General features: G+C 38.7%; 2 protein-coding genes across 2 annotated transcripts; one reads left to right on the forward strand and one right to left on the reverse strand.

Moving 5' to 3' along the window:
- Nucleotides 1–1,640: 1,640 nt before the first annotated feature.
- On the reverse strand, nt 1,641–8,811 carry CLDND1 (claudin domain containing 1). Its single transcript, XM_061193010.1, has 5 exons — nt 8,747–8,811; nt 7,050–7,359; nt 4,727–4,837; nt 3,180–3,317; nt 1,641–3,042 (listed from the first exon to the last, which is right to left on the reverse strand). The coding sequence occupies exons 2-5, from the start codon at nt 7,339–7,341 to the stop codon at nt 2,822–2,824; spliced, it is 762 nt and encodes a 253-aa protein (XP_061048993.1). The 5' UTR covers nt 7,342–7,359; nt 8,747–8,811; the 3' UTR covers nt 1,641–2,821.
- A 10,079-nt stretch (nt 8,812–18,890) lies between these two features.
- Nucleotides 18,891–19,967, forward strand: GPR15 (G protein-coupled receptor 15). Its single transcript, XM_061193011.1, has one exon. The coding sequence runs from the start codon at nt 18,891–18,893 to the stop codon at nt 19,965–19,967; it is 1,077 nt and encodes a 358-aa protein (XP_061048994.1).
- Nucleotides 19,968–20,403: the final 436 nt, after the last annotated feature.

The raw sequence follows: 20,403 nt of genomic DNA on the forward strand, positions 1-20,403 counted from the left end.
CCAGTTGCTCCACGGCATGTGGGATCTTCCCAGACCAGGGCTCGAACCCGTGTCCCCTGCATTGGCAGGCAGATTCTCAACCACTGCGCCACCAGGGAAGCCCTAAGGGTTAAATTTTAAAATGCCTTCACACTACTTTACAATAATTGAAAATGACTGGATATATATTACGTAAGTTTTAACAGTGCTAGTCTGCAATTTAGCGATGTCTCTGGAATGGAAAAACAAACTCTAAATTGATTTGCTGTATGGTCAACTCCCTCTTCTCACTGGGGTCACCAATCAGTTCACCTGTGACTTAACTCTATCCACTGCCTCCGCCCCCCCAACACACACACACCAATACTTAGACCAGGTAAAACTTTTAACACATTACAATTAAATTCCCGAGACCCTAGTATATTATGACCTAGACAGCAGGCACACAATATTAATTGAACAAATAAATTCTGCCTTTTTTATTGTATTAACTTTTACTGTGTTTATGGCTATCCTTAAGAAATTTTCTAAAATGAGTCTTTGCTAAAAAGGATATAGAAGACATTTATTCACATCATGAAATGAGATCAGGAACCATAAAATTAAGATCTTAAAACATGTTTCTTAAGTTGCCATAAAACTCACATTCTGAAAAATCTGAAAATTATTTTTTTACACTTCGGGGGTTGCTTTCAAAGATTAGGTGAAAAGAGATTAATAGCACTTTCCTTGCCACTGATTTTATGTATTAGTTTAATCAAAAATGGTCAAATATCAGTAATTTCATATGGTTCTACTTGACTAGAATCATTAGACAGCTGAAAAACCGTAATATTTACACATCAAGTGGAACAATGCAAGCCTTTGTATTCCAAAGAAAAAAATCTTTGCAGGAGAGAATGACCTCAGCTACTCTGAAATGTGCTTAAACGACACATACTCAGCACCAGGGCTTATGGTGCTAGCTTTCCATATTTAAGGGTGCTACTGGTGAGGCTCAAAAGTCAGATCCTGACTAAGCTTCCTCAATGCACACTAAAGACGGGTGTTAGAGTAAGTTACAGGTAATTCTGGGGTGACAAGAGGCAGGGATAAAATAAATAACTTCCAAATCCAAAAATGTCATGTTGGTCAATAATTTTAAAATCTCATTCCCAAAAAAGTGTGCTGTGTTTTGTTCACTTAGCTTTTCTACCTTCCACAAAAGGTGCTGAAAGGCAATGAAACTTCAAGAGTTAGGAGGTAGAAAACTGAGTAACTAGCCATTTCACAGGCAATAATCGGCTGCAGAGTAATACTGGCTTTGTTGTAAGTCAGAAGCCCACTTGATTAATATACAACATAAACATCCACAGCCATTAAATGACTTTATGAAAAACTAGCCACGTTAAGTATGATACACAATGATCACAAAACTACTTTGAAAACATGCTTTAAAACGCTGAAGCATAAGAAATAGTCTCTTATTTTCTAATGGGGGCAAGGGGTTCCCACATTTTCTGGAAGATAAAACAGAGACCCAAACACTGGACATAAAGATAGGCCTACAGAGCAACAATGCATTTCCCACAGAAAATCACAAAATCCTCATTCAGAATCCTGTACTTCTTAATCCTAAGGTACTGAGATTTAATCAACTCAGACACTATACACAATTCTGAGTCTCTTCTCATTTTTTATTTTTTAAAAAAGACAGATCTAGGATTTTGTAAGAAATTATTACTAAGTTACATTTATTTTTTAAATCTGTCAAGTACTACAGTAATGGAATAAATAAATAAGATTTTTTAAAGTTCAATGTTTATAGACATATTTATAAAAAAATGACTGAATTAGAAGACATTAAATAATGTTGATACACACCAGGAAGGGATTAGGCAAGGAAAGGCACATCATTTCACCACAAGAAATAAAGACCATAGTTGGAAGTTAACGACCAGCCAAAGCTTTAGATCTTGTGGTAGTTTTCCTAGCTCCAGAGGGTCATTATGGTGTAACCTTCTTTATGGTACTTAGCTGAAATAAACGTATGGCAGTTGGAGAATTTTACTCTGTGACCCCAATGTAGTGTTAAAAAAAAAGCACTCTTTTAATGTCTGGTGTGTGAGGAGGGAAGGAACAAAAATCCAAAATGGTTTGGCGATACTGAAAATCCTATTGACGTATTAAGGAGAGTTTTAAAAAAAAAAGTAAAATAAGGTTAATCCTCTTCTCTGGCTGAACTGGAATTCTTGCAGTTACAAAGTTAAAATTCCATGTAAACACTTCCTTTCTTGTAAACAGACACAGTACAGATAAACAACTGAAGATATTTCACCTCAGATGAAGTTATATGCCAATATTTAGAGAAAAAGATCTTAGATAATTTCCTTATTTTAGATAGCCTAAGTCCCTGAAAACAGCACTAATACCTCTGGCTGACTGGCTATCTACAACAGCAAAGTGAACATAAGTTTTGACAATGATTGTTTCCCAAACAAACTAGAGTTTCCAGTTAAACAGATACTTTATCCAACAGACCTCAGCAGAACTTGCTTTGGGTCAACCTCCTACTACCAATTTTCTTTCACAAATTTGTGCCAAGAGTTTACCCATTTTGTTTCTGTCTGGACTCTGAACCTAGATTAGTTTGACTGAAAGATGGAATCACTCAGGTTCCATATAAATTTTAGTGGTATTAAGGAACAACTGTCTGTGTGAATAAATAAAATGGATTTTCAGGATAAAACGGTATACCCATTAAAAAAAGAGTTAAATTAAAAACAATTGGGGGGCAGATAAGGGAAACTATTAATATCAAAAAATCATAAAAATGGCAATTGTAAAGCAGGCAGCTTCCCACTCATGCCACACGATATGCCTTCATGAAGGTGTACTCTTTCCGGTTGGTATGAGCGGCCCAGACGAAGAGAGCAGAAGCCATGAACTGTAAGGGAGCTGAGACGCAAGCCAGGCAGAAGGACCATCCGAATTCGCCAGACACATTCTCAGGCAGCTCCAGTTTCTGGTGGAGTAGTTCAATTCCAGCAACGTAACAGCTCACTGAGCCCAGTGTACACAGACCTTGGAGGAAAATTTAGAAAAAAACATAGCTAGATAAGAGCATGGTAAGAGCTTTCCAGGCAACACAACAGGGCAGTAATATGGGATCCCTAAGGAGACAAGAAGTAGGTAAAACTAAGTGTGATGACAAGACCCACCTGCAAGGAGATGGAGAATGCCTGTGGCAATGGTGGGGTACAAGCTTCGGCAGATACAAGCACAAAGTCCAATCAAAGCCCCAAAGCACATCAAACCTAGACTAACAAAAGGTAAAAGGAACTGGCAACGCCAAAGATCTGATTTTAAAAAAGAGAGAGAGAAAAAAGAAACGTTACCATGATTTCAGTTTTCTCACAATTTCTTTCATATTCTAATTAGAACTTTTCTCAAAAAGTGAGAATGAAGTATGCTAATATTGAGGTTTTTTCCTAAACCACATTATTCAAAAACAATGCTAACTTGGTCCTGATAAAAGTAAAAGGACACTAACAATTAACTGTTACTGAGGGCTTCCTATGGGTCAGGCACTGTTCTATACATGCTTTGTGTATTAAACCTCCCAACATCTCTATGAAGTAGGTACTATTACTATTATCTCCATTTTATAAATGAGGAAACTGAAACAAGAGGTATAAATAACTTGTACAAGGTAACACAATAAGTGGTAGAACCAGATTTGAAGCAAAACATTCTGGCTCTACATACAAACAAATTTAAGTCCTTATAGGATCTTAAGACAGGAATAACAAGCAAATGAATAGAGATTATAAAAGACCTGTTAAACGAATATACATAAAGCACAAAGCAGAGGATCTGGTATATACCAGGCACTCAATAAATGGCCGTTTTAATTATCATAAATTCCCTCAGCAACACGGGAAAAAAAGCTGATGACTTTACAAAGCATCCCATTACATTTTCAAATTATTTTAATTATTATCAATGTAGTAACATCAACTCTAAACCAAACTTTACCTTTTAGTGCTAGTTTTACTTTCTGGAACTATATAAAAGTCTTTTCTCTAACTTCCCTTCAAACTCTGTTAGTAATAAACTTCTTCCTATGCATTCACAATGCAAAACTGAATACTCGTCATTTATTCAATGTTCCTTCTCATGACGTGGTCATTCTTCCAGGCAAGCTCCAGTAACTCTCTAGCCTAGAAACGGTCCAAATATGAAGACAGCATTTCCTAGGCCACCTGACCATCAAGGAATAGAATGCTCGTAATAAATACTTTCATTTGTTTTTGACATCTACACCTTGGTTACTACCACCTAAGACTGGATCAATACTTCGGCAGGCCTGATACTTGTTGACTCATATAAAGCTTGCAGTCAACTTATTTCACATATCCCGATCTGAACTCAGATAAATGAAGTGTTTAACTTAAATACAAAAATGTATTATTTACCCCTGTTAAATTTCCTCTTTAAATGGGCCCCTTAATAACATCTTTTGGATGGTCTGGATTCTGTCACCCAATGTATTAGCTGCTCAACTTCATAGTTGTGATTTGGTAAGTATGAATCTCACTTCTAAAATGTGTTATCAACAGAACAGAGTTTGTTGGGATAATGTTAAAGACCTTATTTCAAGTTGACACAATGTACAATGTCATCCTGTTCCAAAAAGAGTTCAACAAAAGGGAAATAAAATTATTTTCTTTTTTCCCAATTGTCTTGCTGCGTTCAAACTACTCACAGGTCCGAAGCAGATCAATCCCACTATTGTGGTTTCCAGGATCAACAAATTTCTCCACGAACTGCTCATTTAGCGTGAAACTGATACATTTTGTGACCATATCAAATGACTCTGGAACGAGAATAACAATGATTGCTTGTTGTTTTAATTTTAAACATTTAACAAAAATCTCTTTTAGTAATTATTCTCTGAAATAAAAAGTGATATGGAAAAATGTTCTCAGGGGAGACAGCAACCTCTTTGGTCCTGAGTGACACACAGGCGTCACCAATGCCCAAAGGACCAATGGTTCTCAGCAGCAGGCTTAAGACATGGGTTCAGGAAGGCGCAGTAAGAGGAGCACTAAAATGAATTAGAATAGGTAGTAAGAAGACTAGGAAGAAGGAGTGGACAAAGACTGAAATAAATAGAAACTTTGATCTTCTCCCCCAAACCTACTCTATAAGCCATGTTCCCCATTTCAGGTAATGACAATTCCATTCTTCTCGTTCCTCAGACCAGAAACTTTAGAGTCATTCTTGCCCATATGCATTCCATCAGGAAATCCCAGAGGCTCTACCTTCAAAATATATCCAGAATCAGTACTGGTAGCTCAGTACTACCACCCTGGTCTTGAGTCATAATCATCTCTCACCTGAATTGGTGCAATAGCCTCCTAAGTCTCCTGGCTTCTGTCTTGGCCAGCCACCTGTCTGTTTTCAGCACATCTTCCTAGGTGACCAGATTATCTTTCCTCTGCACAAAGCCCCCCAGTGGCTTCATCACACTCAGAGCAAAAACCAAAGCCCTCATCACACCTAGAGAATCCTGCGTGATTTGCCCTACTCCCTCTCCCAGGATGTGTCTCTGACGCATACCCAACTCTTCCCCCAGCCCCCTCCCTTCCAGCCCAGGGAATTCCTTGCTGGTTCTTGAATACTTCAAGCATGCTCCCACCACAGGGCCCTTGCAGTTGTTCCTTCCAACTTAAATGATTCTCCCTGCCTCCACAACTACCCATATGGTCAACTCCTTCACCTTTAGCAAGTCTTTCCTCAAGTGGTATTTTCTTGTTGCAGCATATCTTGCCTTTACTATTTAATAGCATAACTTATGCCCCCTTATGTATGTATGTATAACATACATAACTTATGTTATGTATGTATGTATGTATACATACATAACTATGTATTTCCAAACCCCCTTTATTGTGCTGTATTTTTCATAGCACATGTGATCTTCTACTATATAATTACTTATTCTGTTCATACTATTATACTTATTTATTGTTTGTTGCCTGTCAGCCCTTATTAGAATGTTAGCTCCCCGGGAGTAGGGATTTTTATTTGTTTTTTTCCCTAATGTACTCCAAGCTCCTAGGCCCTGGAACATGAAGGAATGCAATAAATATTTGTTGACTGAATAATAAACGATTGCTAAGATTCAAATATCAAGTGTTCCTATGCTCTCATAAATAGAACTGAACATTTTAAATAAAATTTAACCAACTTTCACCTCTTTCCAAACTACTTTCTTTTTTCCATACAAAATCACAACTATCAGCCTTCCGATGTATGGTAACTCAAGCCTGTTGTGCTGTGATTTGAATACAGTGCTTCCCACCAAGAGCCCAACAGAAGTAGTCATAAATAGAAGCAATTTACAAAGCTGTTCCTTACAAAGAACTCTAAAGCTTCCATCTTAATAACTGGAAATTAAAATTTTTAAATGTTAAGAATGCTTACAAAATAAACTTGAGAGGCAGTTTCTTAGATTTTTTTTTTTTTTTTTTACTTCTGTAATGGATATTTTTAACCTAAAAACTCCATCAAGACTGTTGTAAAACAGTCTCAAATATGCAGACTTAAACACAGAAGTGGTCGAATTATATCCTCTAAGACTTAGAGGGCAAATGATAATATCAACTATAACACAGCTACATATAAAATGACTATGAATTCATATGTGTTGACTTCATTTTGGATACTAGTCCGTTTTACCAGTTACCAAGTATTTGAAATCTTCCAGTGTTCTTTTCCAATTATTTTCTCATGACATGTGAGTTTAATACAAATATTTTAATGAGTGGGTAAATAAGTACAAAGATTTAAAACGATTTTCCCAAGATAAGGACAGTTACTCATCCAACCAATATTAATGAGTACGATGGTAATTCATGGAAGCTGGGGAGGGAAGTGATGGGGAAAAAAGAGATACATAAGATTTCTTTCTTTGGGGAGAGAAAGAACCCACAAACCTGCTTATACATAACTGGGCCATCATCACATCACTTTCTCTATTATAGAGTAGGTAAAGGAGACAAAAGTTAAAATAAGAGAAATACCTGTCCTTTCTGGTGGACTATACCAGTATGTGTTTTGGGGTATAGTGATACACCGTCTCCACAATCCCACTGTGCCATTATATCGGAAAAGTGCATCATTATAAGTCTTTTCATCTGCCTCATCACTAGCAAAGTCAGTCCAGATACTTTTGTTCAAATCGCTGGAATTTTCTTGAACTGGACTTCGATACTCATACCAGAAGTCTGTGCCAATTGAGGCCGCCATGTAGATGGTAGAAATGAGGCTAAGCACACAAGCAATTACAAATGCTGTAGCAAAACGGTTATCCATTCTGGCATTCAGACTGCTCTGTTTAAAAGTTGAAGAAAGAACAAAAGTTAGACTTCAAGGACAAACACAGATTTTGAAAGGAATTATGTCAAAATCACCCTTTACCCTATTCCCCCTCCCAAGGCTCTTTAAAGTAATGTATAATCATTAATGAATTTAAAAAAAAAAGGAAGCAAGCATTTTTTAATTAAGTTCAAAACAAAACTCATTATCACGAAAGTACTTATTGAATGCTCACATACCCAGGATGCTACGGAGACAGAGGTCTTGTTCTCTAGTCTATCACCTGCACACTAAAACAGACAACACTGAAATGGACATACACATTACAGATACAAACAACAGACATGGCCAGAGTCAGCAATGTACCTTGCATAAATTTTTAATGACAGACTGCAGAGCGTTAAGTGTTCTGGGTCTGAGTGTGAAAAAGGCATAGGAAAAGGAAGCAGAGGAAATCGGCTTCTCTCAGTTTCCTCTGCATAGGGAAACCTTCTAAAACAAGGTTAAGAGTAAGGAGCTATTTAAAAGACAGGTGAAAATGTTTGTTAACCCAGAAAGAAAGGTTGTTCCAGGTGCATGGCATAGCAAAGAGAATAACAACATATAATAATGCTAGATACCAATCTGCCACTAATCCATTAAAGCTAAGCCAAGCTCTTTTACGCTGCCAAAGTCCTCACTCCTATCTACACTACCCATTCCTTATACTTCTGAACCTACTCATCTGCAAACTAAATGATCCCTCCTCAGCCAGAAAGAAAACTCTGGATTAGGCAAATATTAACACTCCCAAGGCGTGGACGGGGCTCGCTGGCAGTAGTAAATGGCCGCAGTAAAATGACTCAAGGCGGATCAAGCTTAGTCAAATACTGCAAGTGTATACCATGACCGCGCCAAACACCTTAAAAAGGAGCACGAAAACGGGCTCGCAAACTGGGGTTGCTGAGTTTGGGAAATGGCAAGTGACTCAGGAGAGATCAGAGCAATTACAATAATTAACGATAACTCCAGAAGTTGGGTTTGTATTTTTATTCTTTTTAATCCTTTTTCCTCCCGGTGGCTCTCAAATGACCTTAAAAGGTCCCGAGCACCGGGAGCGGCGGTTCGCCCAGGCCGGACGCCTGGCGCTGTCACCTCGTGGGGCGCACCCTGGGGCCGGGGGTGGTCGAGACCAGCCGGAGCTGGGGCGGGGCAGCCCTGCGCGGTCCCTGGCCAGGGGCCTCAGGTACCCGAGCAGGCCCCTCCCCGGACCACTCGGCCAAGGGAAAAGCCCCGCCCCAGGCCCCCACTCAGAACCCGCACAGCCCCGGCCGCGCCCGGGGAAGGGGCCCCTCTTCAAACGGCTGGAAACACCGAACGGCTACGCGACCCCCGCCCGGCGACGTCGGCCCCGCTCACTCACCGCCCATCCTCCTGCTCCGCCAGCTTCACCCTCAAGCTCAAACCACAGCACCCTACTCTCCCCGCGCCTCCTCTGACGCACTTCCCTGCAGAGCCCGCCCCCTCCATAACTCCCGCGCCTCCGCCTCCTCCCCGGGCCCGGCCTGGCCCCGGAGCCGAGGGGGCTTGTGGGAGTTGTAGGAGGGACAGAGGAAAAGCTGCGATAGGCGGCGGACGGCATTCTCGGAGCCGCGCGGCGCATTGTGGGAGATGTAGTTCAGCTCCCTAGGTGCGCAAAAGGGAAGTCCGAGCAGATGGATTCTTATGTTTTACTAAGAAAGGGACGAAGGTCCACCGAGTAAGGCGACCTATTTCCGGTCACTACTACTCATTAATTGTGACGAATATGACTCAGATTTTTCCAGTCCTGTGCTATCCCTACCACCACCCTGCTAATGAACAACAATGCGATTGTACTTTTAAAATATTAACCCATTGATTTTCTCTCCCACAACCTCACTCCCATTGCAGGAGATAGTCTTTCTGATTTTACTGATTACGTTTAGACTAAGAAGGATGTAACCTGACAGAAGGTATCCAACTAGAATGTAATGACATTCTTTGGGTTTCGTGTAGTTTTTGTTTGTGGCTGCTTTCTCTTTGTGGCAAGTGATATCAGTTTCCTCTTTATTGCAGTCAAGTTTCCTTTTAAAATAAATTACAATTTGTTGAAGAAAAATATTAAGTTAATACTGAGGGTCCCAGATATGTCAAAAAAGTGAATAAAAAAATGTATGTAGTATGAAAAAGACTGAAATTTGGAGAATATTGCCTTAAGCAGATAAGGTCATGGACAACCTCAGAGATTGCAGATGACTGTATGGCACAGAGGCAACAAAATGATTCTAAGCCTTCAAGTACTGCATAGAAATCCACAGACGGGAAGCAGGGACATCTTTTTAGTGACGTGTGTGGACTCATGAATGTGCTCTGAGAACAGCAAATGATGGATTTCTCAACAGATACCTACAGAGACAGCCAACACAAGGACCAGAGGGGCTCTCAAACCCTTCCTCGTCCCCCAAATGCCTTAGAATGTGGCCACAGCACAGGAGAAAGGTGGGAGGCCCAAGTTGATACTAAATTTCTACCTCCCCTGACAGACTGAAGGCATATCATTTGTTTTTCTACTTTTAGCTATAGTTCTTTTGCCTGAATGGCTGAACTGATATTCACATCCAGTACCTAATTAAAATAAAGTAATAGCCGAATATAATATTCAAATATGGCTGGATTTTCCTGTAGAATATCTGGTCATAGGAGAAGTTTGTCAGAGACACCAACTAGAGAAAATGGAGGAGGTGCCCAGGCAAATTGTTATTGTGCAATAAGACTCCTCAAAGCATTTATTCACCAGGAAATGTTTTCATCCACTGGCTTCATTAGAAATCCCCTACCTTCTCTCTCCAGTGGAGTAGAACTATCTCTCCAGTGAAGTCACATGGTAAATAAAACCAGGCTAAAGAGAAGTTTAAAAAAGGAAGAGGAAGACAGCACCTCAGTTCACAAACAAGGGAACGGAGCCCAGGGAATAGCTGACTTCAAACTTGAATACTGGGGTGAGCTGACTAGCTTTGTGCCGTTAGACAATTTACTTACTTACTCTTACTTACTCTTTAAGTCTCAGTTTACTTTTCTCTAAATTATGATGTTGACAGTAGCACCTATCCTGCGTGATCATTGTAAGGATTAAATGAGAAAATATACATAAAATACCCAGCCCAGAGCCTGGAGCGTAGTAAACAATCATTAAATTATTAGTATTTGCAAATATTTGTTCAACACCTGTAATCTTTGAGTAGGATCAGTACTGTATAAACATCTTTTTAAAGCTCTCAATTCCCCTGGAGGCTGGAAGTAAGCCATTTATCTTGGTCCCTGCTCACATCAGGAGGTTTATGAACCTCTGGACTAACTGCCAAATGACTAGGAAAGACTTTCCAGGACCAGATTTCAGGCATCCTTACTTAGCTCCGCTCAGGAGATTCCCAGGCTAGGCTCATAGCATACGTAAGTCCTCATGATTCAGGAGATGGATGTTCCTGGGGAGACCTGCATACAAGGATGACACTTTCTCTTTTTTATTTTATTTTATTTTATTTTATTTTATTTTATTTTATTTTTTAATAGATCTTCATTGGAGTATAACTGCTTCACAATACTGTGTTAGTTTCTTTTGCACAAGGGAATCAGCCATATGCATACACATGTCCCCATATGCCCTTCCTCTTGAGCCTCCCTCCCATCCTCCCTATTCCACCCCCGTAGGTCATCGCAAAGCACCGAGCCGATCTCCCTGTGCTATGCTGCTGCTTCCCACCAGCCAACTATTTCACATTCAGTAGTGTATATATGTTGATGCTACTCTCACTTCGCCCCAGCTTCACCCTCCCATCCCATTTCCTCAAGTCCATTTTCTGCGGCTACCTCTTTATTCCTGCCCTGCAACTAGGTTCATCAGTACCTTTTTTTTTTTTTTTTAGATTCCATATATACGCGTTAGCATATGGTATTTGTTTTTCTCTTTCTGACTTATTTCATTCTGTATGACAGACTCTAGGTCCATCCACCTCACTACAAATAACTCAATTTCGTTTCTTTTTATGGCTGAGAAATATTCCATTGTATATATGTGCCACATCTTCTTTATCCATTCATCTATCAATGGACATTTAGGTTGCTTCCATGTCCTGGCTATTGTAAATAGAGCTGCAATGAATATTATGGTACATGTCTCTTTTTGAATTATGGTTTTCTCAGGGTACATGCTCAGTAGTGGGATTGCTGGGTCATATGGTAGTTCTATTTTTAGCTTTTTAAGGAACTTCCATACTATTTTCCATAGTGGTTGTATCAATTTACATTCCCACCAACAGTGCAGGAAGGTTCCCTTTTCACCACACCCTTTCCAGCATTTATTGTTTCTAGATTTTTTGATAATGGCCATTCTGACCGACGTGAGGTGATACCTCATTGTAGTTTTGATTTGCATTTCTCTAATAATTAGTGATGTTGAGCATCTTTTCATGTGCCTCTTGGCTATCTGTATGTCTGCCTTGGTGAAATGTCTATTTAGGTCTTCCGCCCATTTTTTTTTTTTTTCACACACACACACACACACTGTATTTTATTTTTACAAGAGATAAATAAACTGACACCAAGCATTGTAAATGGATAACCACAACAAAAGCAACAATGATTGCAATTACCAAACACGAAACACACTCATACTATGTCATAATATTGACATTCAGTCCAGTAATCCTCCACTGTAACAGCTCCTTTACTTTGCAGTGAAAATTGATTTGTATATTTTTTGCCTCTGAGTCCTTGTGGGATTTTTTTTTTTATTCAAACAGAAAGTCACAAAAATTATAATCATCCTCATCAGTTCACTCAGTCCCATGTAATTATTTTTTTTATCTTGATCTTTTGTTAGCACTTTTATGAATTCATCAGTTTTCCATTAGAGTTCTGAAAATGCTTATTCATTCAGTTCAACAGTATAGTCAGTTACCAGAAACCTGTACTTGTCAGAGTCTTTTCCATGAATCCCTTGAAGATGAAACCCTTTTATAGGAACATTTTTGCAAAAGCATCAGAGTACACCCAGAACTGTCTGTAAATGACAAAAGACTTAAAAATGACCACGGTTAAAGATTTGATGAAAGTTCATAATAATGCAATTGACAAGGAAATTTAGTTACTTCTAAGATATACATTTTAAAGTAATAACTAGAATTATGACTTATAACATTAGACCAGAACATATAAGATTTTTAGAAATTTCATGTAATGTCTGAAACATTTATATTAATATATTTCCATACAAATAACCCAAAGAAAGTTTAGTATTAGTTGGTTTTTTGTTTGTTTGTTTTTTTATACTGCAGGTTCTTATTAGTCATCAATTTTATACACATCAGTGTATACATGTCAATCCCAATCGCCCAATTCAGCACACCACCATCCCCACCCCACCGCGGTTTTCCCCCCTTGGTGTCCATACTTTTGTTCTCTACATCTGTGTCTCAACTTCTGCCCTGCAAACCGGTTCATCTGTACCATTTTTCTAGGTTCCACATACATGCGTTAATATACGATATTTGTTTTTCTCTTTCTGACTTACTTCACTCTGTATGACAGTCTTTAGATCCAAGGGATGACACTTTCATCCATTAAGTCTGCAGAATGCCTAGAAAACGCACAAGACACATTTCAATCAGCAATTTAGTATGGACCTGGGAGTGTCTGCACGCTTGAGGTTGTGACCATCCTGCCCACTCAGCCCAGAGGACTTGAACCATCTCGTCACACCCAGTACCACTAAGCACACAACTGTGTTTCTGATTTATCTCTACATCTTGGGTGTTTCTGTCTTCTATTTGTGCAGCTGGTCGTGTGGATAGGCAAAATAAATCCTTAATGAATTAATGGAGTTAAATGTCTGTTTCCATTTCTTACTGCACTGTTTGGGAAACAGTAGCTGCCTGACATATTTTCACAAATATTAAAGATGATTTAGTACAACCAAATACAGATCATGAAATTTAGATTTAAAAGCAAAGTTGAACTAGACCTCTGGCTTAATTTGTTAAGGATGGTTCTAGTTTCAGCAAGAAGGTGTTATAATTACACTATACTTTAAATAAACCAAATAACCGAAAATCTAGATATGCAGGTATTATAACCTGTTTATATTATGTGCTTACAAAACAACTCTTTATGTGAGAATTCCCTTCAATACCAAATTCCCTAATATACTTACATATACTTACATATTATTTTTAATTGTACTTTTTTAGAAATTAAAAATTATGTTAAGCAAGATATATCTACATTATATTTTTCTCATATAGTTTTTTTTTAATTGGAGTATAATTGCCTTACAATGTTGTGTTAGTTTCTGCTGTACAATGAAGTGAATCAGCTATATGTATACATATATCCCCTCCCTCTTTGACCTCCCTCCCCCCCACCCATCCCACCCATCTAGGTCCTCACAGAGCTTTGTCCTGGTTGTTTTCCTTATGAACTTTGGAGTGCAGAAAGGAGGAAAATAGAAATATATGCAAATTAATGGGTTCCAGTCAACAACTACCCTCAAAAAGATGTGTCAACCTTCGAATTTCTTTGTACCAATTCACTATAGAACAATGGCAAAATTAATCAAGGACAAGGCAAATAGAAAACTACATCCAAAATAGCTCTTTCCTTTTAGTAATTCCTGTCAAATGTTACACAGAGCAACAAACTATAGTTGTTCAGATGTCCGTGCTTCTGAAGGACAGAGGATGGACCATACGTAGACGAGAACTTTAAATTTAAATTGTCCTTTATTTTAAAATCATCAATGTGAATCTTTGGTAGATGACCTCTTTCTGGGCCCCAGTGTCCTCATTAGTAAAATGGTTGTACTAGATGATCACTAATGTCACTTAAAGCTCTAAAATTTTATGACTTATAATTCTGCTGGAAGAAGAATAATGTAACTCCGAAATATGGTTGTCATAGGTCCACAGCATTAAAGTTTCGTTGGGGAATTCATGTATCCTACACCTCCAGCCAAGGCAATATGCAAGAAGACAGAGATAGTGGGAAATGCAGATAGACAAAGAAAAAGGAGGAAGACTATATGCATTCTGATTAGAAAAGATGCAGCAACTCAGACCTTTGCTGTTTCAAAATAAAACAGTAATCATGGAAAATAGAAGCTGTTGGAGAAGTTTGTGAAAAGTCCTTATTCATTGCAAATGGCTCAAAACTCAATCATAATTCAGTCCAGATCTACAAACATTTACTGATCACCTATTGTATGACAGACACTGTGCTGGGTATGAGGGACACCAATATAAATAAATACAATTTTTTGCTGTACACAACCTAAATCCAGATTAAATCAACTATTATGAAGAAGCCTGAAGTGTGCCTAAAATACTAATATCACTGCTGTTTACGTAAATATGAGGTACCAGGGGAAATAATCCAACAAATAAAGTGGGGGAGGACACTGAAAATAGCAAATAGGTTCCACTTAATTTGGCATGATATACTACATTATATTGCACTAAACTCTCCAAGTAACTGTCAGAATAAAAAAAAAATCACTTAACTCTTAGACTATAAACAGAGCTCTTAAACTGGACTATTTAAATGGTTATACATGTTATGATACTCAAGTAAGAGAGTGTTTCTAACAAATGAATATATAATCACTCTGATTGATAAGATTTATGAAAAACAAATAGTTTGCTTCATGATCTTTGCCATTTATTCTGGGACATATCAGTAGACCATGTACGAACAGAGGTTTCTTTCTGCTGTGCTATCTGCTACCTAATCTAATGAATCCTTTCTAATATGGGGGTGAGAGTGGTTGATAGAGAAAAAAAAGAGGTAATATATCATAGTGCCAGTTGGGGTGGCCATATTCACACAAAGCCTTCAATCCACCTGTGCAGCAGAGGCTTGTAGTCACAGCTTTGGCTGAATGATGATAGTAGATCCACTTGAGCAGATGCCTCAGTGGACAAAAACTTACTTTCTCCCCATTTTCAACATTTGAGCCAATTCTGAACATATCTCAGGAATTGGGACACAGAATAAGAGAGGGTTCAGAAGTCTAAATTAATTCCTAAAAATTTCTGAGATCCAGGCCAGAAGACTTCTAAGAAGTTCAAATTTAGAGGTGATTTTTAAACTTTTTTAAAAGTTAGCCAAAATAATAACAAAGCATAATGTATAAAGTTGGTTAAGATGTATAAATTAGAACAGGGACTCTAAACTTTAGTGTGTTTAAGAATCACTTTGAGGGCTTATTAAATATAAAGTCCTAGACTCCACTCCTAACAACTCTGATTCAATAGATCTGGGACCAGCTTCAGAAAGCTACAGTTTAGTAGGCATCACAGGTGACTCTAACGTGGGTAATGTGGTCTGGCATCCACAGTTTCAAAACAATGACATTAAGAGGCCAACAAAGACTTTAGTTAGAAAAATACTATAAGCTAGAGGCCAGTGGAAAGATATTGATGGTCTCTGCCTTCAAGTTGCTCATGATCAGCTCAGGAAGTCAGATGCCAAAACAACTTACCATGTAAAATGAGATAATAAGTACTTTAGAAGCAGTGTTGTAAAAGTTCTTAGAGAACACAAAGCTGAAAACAATGATCTCTGCCAGGGATGAAGGAGGAAAGTTGAGTGTTTTTGTTTTGTTTTTTTTTTCTGAAAAAACAATTCTTGAGAGGTGACATGTGTGCTGTAATTCAGTTACTGATATTTACAGCTTACTCTTTTTTTTTTGGTCATCACTTTGTTCATACTGCCGTTTCATATGCTTATGTTGTCCAGTGTTGTTTTTGAGTTTTGGTCTGTGCGTAGCTGGTTATTTTACTGTTAGTTTCCTCATGTTTATTTCAAAGAGCATTCAAAGTTAAAAATGATTGTCGTTCCTAATTTATTTAGAGCTATGACCTCCCCTACTCTATCTAGTCAGCCTTTATTGTGGGTTCTGTCTCATAATAGCTCTGTACTCTTTGAGCTATTAAAAGACCAGTACTATGCTGTTTGTACTATGTACAAACTAGTACTATGCTTTTTGTACTATGCTTTTTGGCTTAAAACAATTTATTTTCTAACTTGGGTCCCAAGATACTGTTGATCCATGATGGGTATTCTCATACTGCAGCATTCTACCACTAATTACCATAATCCAAAGTGACTATATATGATAAAGCAAATCATTTTGTCTACAACTGCTTCAAAGTTTACTGAGGAAGTCAGATTTGAGATATTTTACATCAGCAGGCTAACAGCTTTGGAATGCTGAAAGAAAATTTAAGACCTACAGAATAAATGTGCAGACAGATGTTTTCCTCTAGAGTATGAGCATGAACTCTTTTCCATTTTATAATTCTTTTATGTGGAATTCTTGAGACATATCTAAAAAAATTTTTTTCAATATCTTAGCCCCAGAATCAGCCTTATCTTTTCAAATACCAGAAGAACTTCTGGCTGCAGAATGCAAAATTCCAATAATACAATTAAAGTACAATTACAAAGAAATTTAAAAATATATACATATAATTGCTTCTTTAATGCACACACACACACACACACACACACACATACATATAGTGTTTAAATATTTAAATTTTCCATGTTTACCCCATCAGTCCTTTTCAAGTAAACATTGTCCTACTTCAAACTATTTGAAAAATGAAATATTCTATTAAATAGTTAAAGCTTACCCAGTGAGAAAGATTTCTATCCAAGAAATGGCAAAAAGTTAATTAGTTTATCTCCTCTGCAGCCTATACTTAGTGAAGGATATACCCTCCCACACCCCCTCCAGGAACAACACAGAGCAGCCTAGGACACAAAAGAAGGTAGACCCAGGCCCGTAAATCAACTCCCAAGTGACTTTCTGGGGCTGCCCCAGATCAGGGTAGCCCTCATCCTCCCCTGACCCAGACTAAATGCCTGAGACTGAGGTGGCAATAGAACACATCAGGAAGAAGACAGAAGAAAGGAGCACAGCAGGCAGGATCATTCTTTTCAATATATTAACTATGGGGGAAATAATTCAGTAGAAAGGACTTCAAATGTTTAACAATTATATTTTCATCTATGCAATAGTAGTATCAACCTGAAACTGTAATTTTGACGAAGAAATGAGATGGAGGGAAAGTAAGGACAGAAGGGTATGAAGGAAGCTTGAGCCACTTTGGCCGGTAAAGAATTGAAATAAAAGGAGTCAGTTTCAGAATTTGTTGTATTTTACTACGGTAAAATACAAATAAATAAAAGGGAACAGATGAGAGAAAAATATGATAGAATCTTTTTGATATTAGCCTGTTTCTCAAGTGTTTTGAATGAACCAAAAATCTTCCTTTTATAGTACCTATACTGGCCACTCCATTGTAATGTCACCTAATATAGTTCTGTCTGTTGCCAAGTCAGTAATTCCAAAAGTGAAGTTCACTGATGTGTGCAGGCACTTACTGAAAAGTCAGAGCTCAAAAGCTAAAAAATCACTGCTATCAAGGTGAGGTGTAAAGAAGAAAAGATCAGAGGGGATCTAGAGACTGATGAAGGATAGTTATTTGAGGGTTAGTAGGGAGAAAATCTCCTGCTCAAGGATATTAACACTAACAAAAGGGAACTTAATTGGTTGAATTATAATAATAGGTAACAGCGGAAAAATTGCAGTTTGTGACTTTTAAACCTGTGTTTGTAAGCTGCATAAATAACAGCAATGCCCACAGTTAAACCCCAATGAATTCATCCTTGCTAAATTATACTGGATCATGAGTAACATTTCCAAAGCACCTACTACATGCAAGGTTCTGAGCTAATTGTAGTGAAAAATTTTTTTTAATAATGATAAACGCACAAGACATGGTCCCAGCATTTTGGGTATTTTTTAAAACTTACTGAACAAGACAGGATCAATTATGCATGAACTGAAAGAGCGAAATAAATGGGAAGAAACTAATACCCTAATTGGAATCATTATGTTTGCCATAGATGTGGACTGCTATGATTTGGGGAAATTTCAATTTACTCTTTATGCAATGGAAGACTGTTTTCTTCACATTTCACCAATGATGTAGATGAAACAATATCTTCAACATCACCACCTTAAAATTCTAAAAGTAAAACAGTATCCTGTAAGTGAAACAGGAGGCTAGATCGAAAGGATTCTCAGTGTCAGAAAAGCAAAGATGTCTTTAAAGTAGGTAAGGAGAAAAAGTTAATTCATTTCCTAATCTCTGGAGATTTAAAGAAACAAATTGAATATCTTGAAGAAAAAAGTCAAAAAGCACCTCAGTTTCCTGGGCAAATGCAAATAAAGAAAACCATAACCACAACTACCCAATACCAATCAGGGTGGTGTTCCTTGCGGGCCCTTTCTGAGGATTGGTAGAAACTGTGTTTTTTAATCTCTGTTTTTCTGCGTGTCCCAAGATCTTTTAAGGAAGGGGGTGGGGCAGGGAGAAGAGGCAGGCATTGTATAAAAGAAGCCGCCTTGAGAATTCTAAAATTCATACAAAAACTTCCTAGGTAAGAAAATTTACCAGATTTGGCACCTGCTGGACGCAATGATGGACCCAGAAGCAACCACGGTTTATTTGGAATATTTCTATGTTACAAGCCAAAATCCTGATATTGAAGAGACCCACTCCCACGTTCCTTATACATCAGTCTTCCTTCCGGTCTTTTACACAGTGGTGTTCCTGACTGGAGCGTTGGGGAACGTCATTCTCATGAGCGCATTGCATTTCAAAAGGGGCAGCCGAAGACTGATTGACATTTTTATCATCAACCTGGCTGCCTCTGACTTCATCTTCATCATCACGTTGCCTCTCTGGGTGGATAAAGAAGCATCTTTAGGACAGTGGAGGACAGGCTCTTTCCTGTGCAAAGGCAGCTCCTACATGATCTCAGTCAACATGCACTGCAATGTCTTCTTGCTCACCTGCATGAGTGTTGACCGCTACCTGGCCATCATGTGTCCAACCATATCCAGGAAATTCAGAAGTAGAGACTGTGCGTATGGAGTCTGTGCCAGTGTCTGGTTTATCTCCTGCCTCCTGGGGTTGCCTACTCTTCTGTCCAGGGAGCTCACCCTGATTGATGGTAAGCCATACTGTGCAGAGAAGAGGGCCACTCCAACTAAACTGGCTTGGGGCCTGGTGGCCTTAATTTGTACGTTTTTTGCCCCTTTGGTGAGCATTGTGACCTGCTACTGTTGTATCACAAGGAAGCTGTGTGTCCGTTACAAGCAGTCGGGAAAGCATAACAAAAAGCTGAGGAAATCCATAAAGGTCATCTTTATCGTCGTGGCAGCCTTTGTCTTCTCCTGGCTGCCCTTTAATACTTTCAAGCTCCTGGCTATTGTCTCTGGGCTGCAGCAAGAACTCTACTTTCCTTCAGCTTTTCTCCAGTGGGGCATGGAGGTGAGTGGGCCCTTGGCATTTGCCAATGGCTGCATCAGCCCTTTCATTTACTATATCTTTGACAGCTACATCCGCCGGGCCATTGTGCACTGCTTGTGCCCTTGCCTGAAGAACTATGACTTCGGGAGCAGCACCGAGACCTCAGACCTCACTAAGGCTCTCTCCAACTTCATTCAGGCAGAGGATTTTGCCAGAAAGAGGAAGAGGTCTGTGTCACTCTGAAAGGGACAGTGACATTTCAAGCTCTGTTGGCGGATCGGAGGGTTCATTTGTGTCTGAGACAAGGAAAGAAGAAAAGTATCTCTAGTGGTAATATTGCTTCATGAATACAAGGAAGTGTTCATTTTTAAAGAGACATCTAGAAAGTCTCTGTGTTCATGGATGTAATTAGGCTGTATGCTGTTTTGTTTTGTTTTGTTTTTCTTAGCTGAGTGGCCTTATTTGACCCTTGCCAATCAAGTTCACCAGGCAAAATACAACTCTTATGTCTTTGAACTCTAAGATAAAGGCTCCTGCTTGGGCCAGTTCCTTCCTTCATGGTTGTTAATGAACATTCAAGCCTTTTCCTCTCTCAGGAACCTAGATCCACACGACCCTTCATACCGGGCTCCAAAGTGGGCAACATTTAAAGGATTCTGCCCACTTGTATCTGGTGAGA

Source organism: Eubalaena glacialis, chromosome 6 (assembly GCF_028564815.1).
Source record: "Eubalaena glacialis isolate mEubGla1 chromosome 6, mEubGla1.1.hap2.+ XY, whole genome shotgun sequence".
NCBI classification, from domain to species: domain Eukaryota; kingdom Metazoa; phylum Chordata; class Mammalia; order Artiodactyla; family Balaenidae; genus Eubalaena; species Eubalaena glacialis.

Bases quoted from the DNA above. Each gene is read 5' to 3' on its own strand.
- GPR15 (XM_061193011.1), top strand. From the start codon at position 18,891: ATGGACCCAGAAGCAACCACGGTTTATTTGGAATATTTCTATGTTACA.
- CLDND1 (XM_061193010.1), bottom strand. From the start codon at position 7,341: ATGGATAACCGTTTTGCTACAGCATTTGTAATTGCTTGTGTGCTTAGC. The intron at 3,318-4,726 runs GTGAGTAGTTTG...TTTTAAAATCAG, and splicing joins GATTGATCTGCTTCGGACCT to ATCTTTGGCGTTGCCAGTTC. The intron at 3,043-3,179 runs GTGGGTCTTGTC...TTTTCCTCCAAG, and splicing joins CATTCTCCATCTCCTTGCAG to GTCTGTGTACACTGGGCTCA.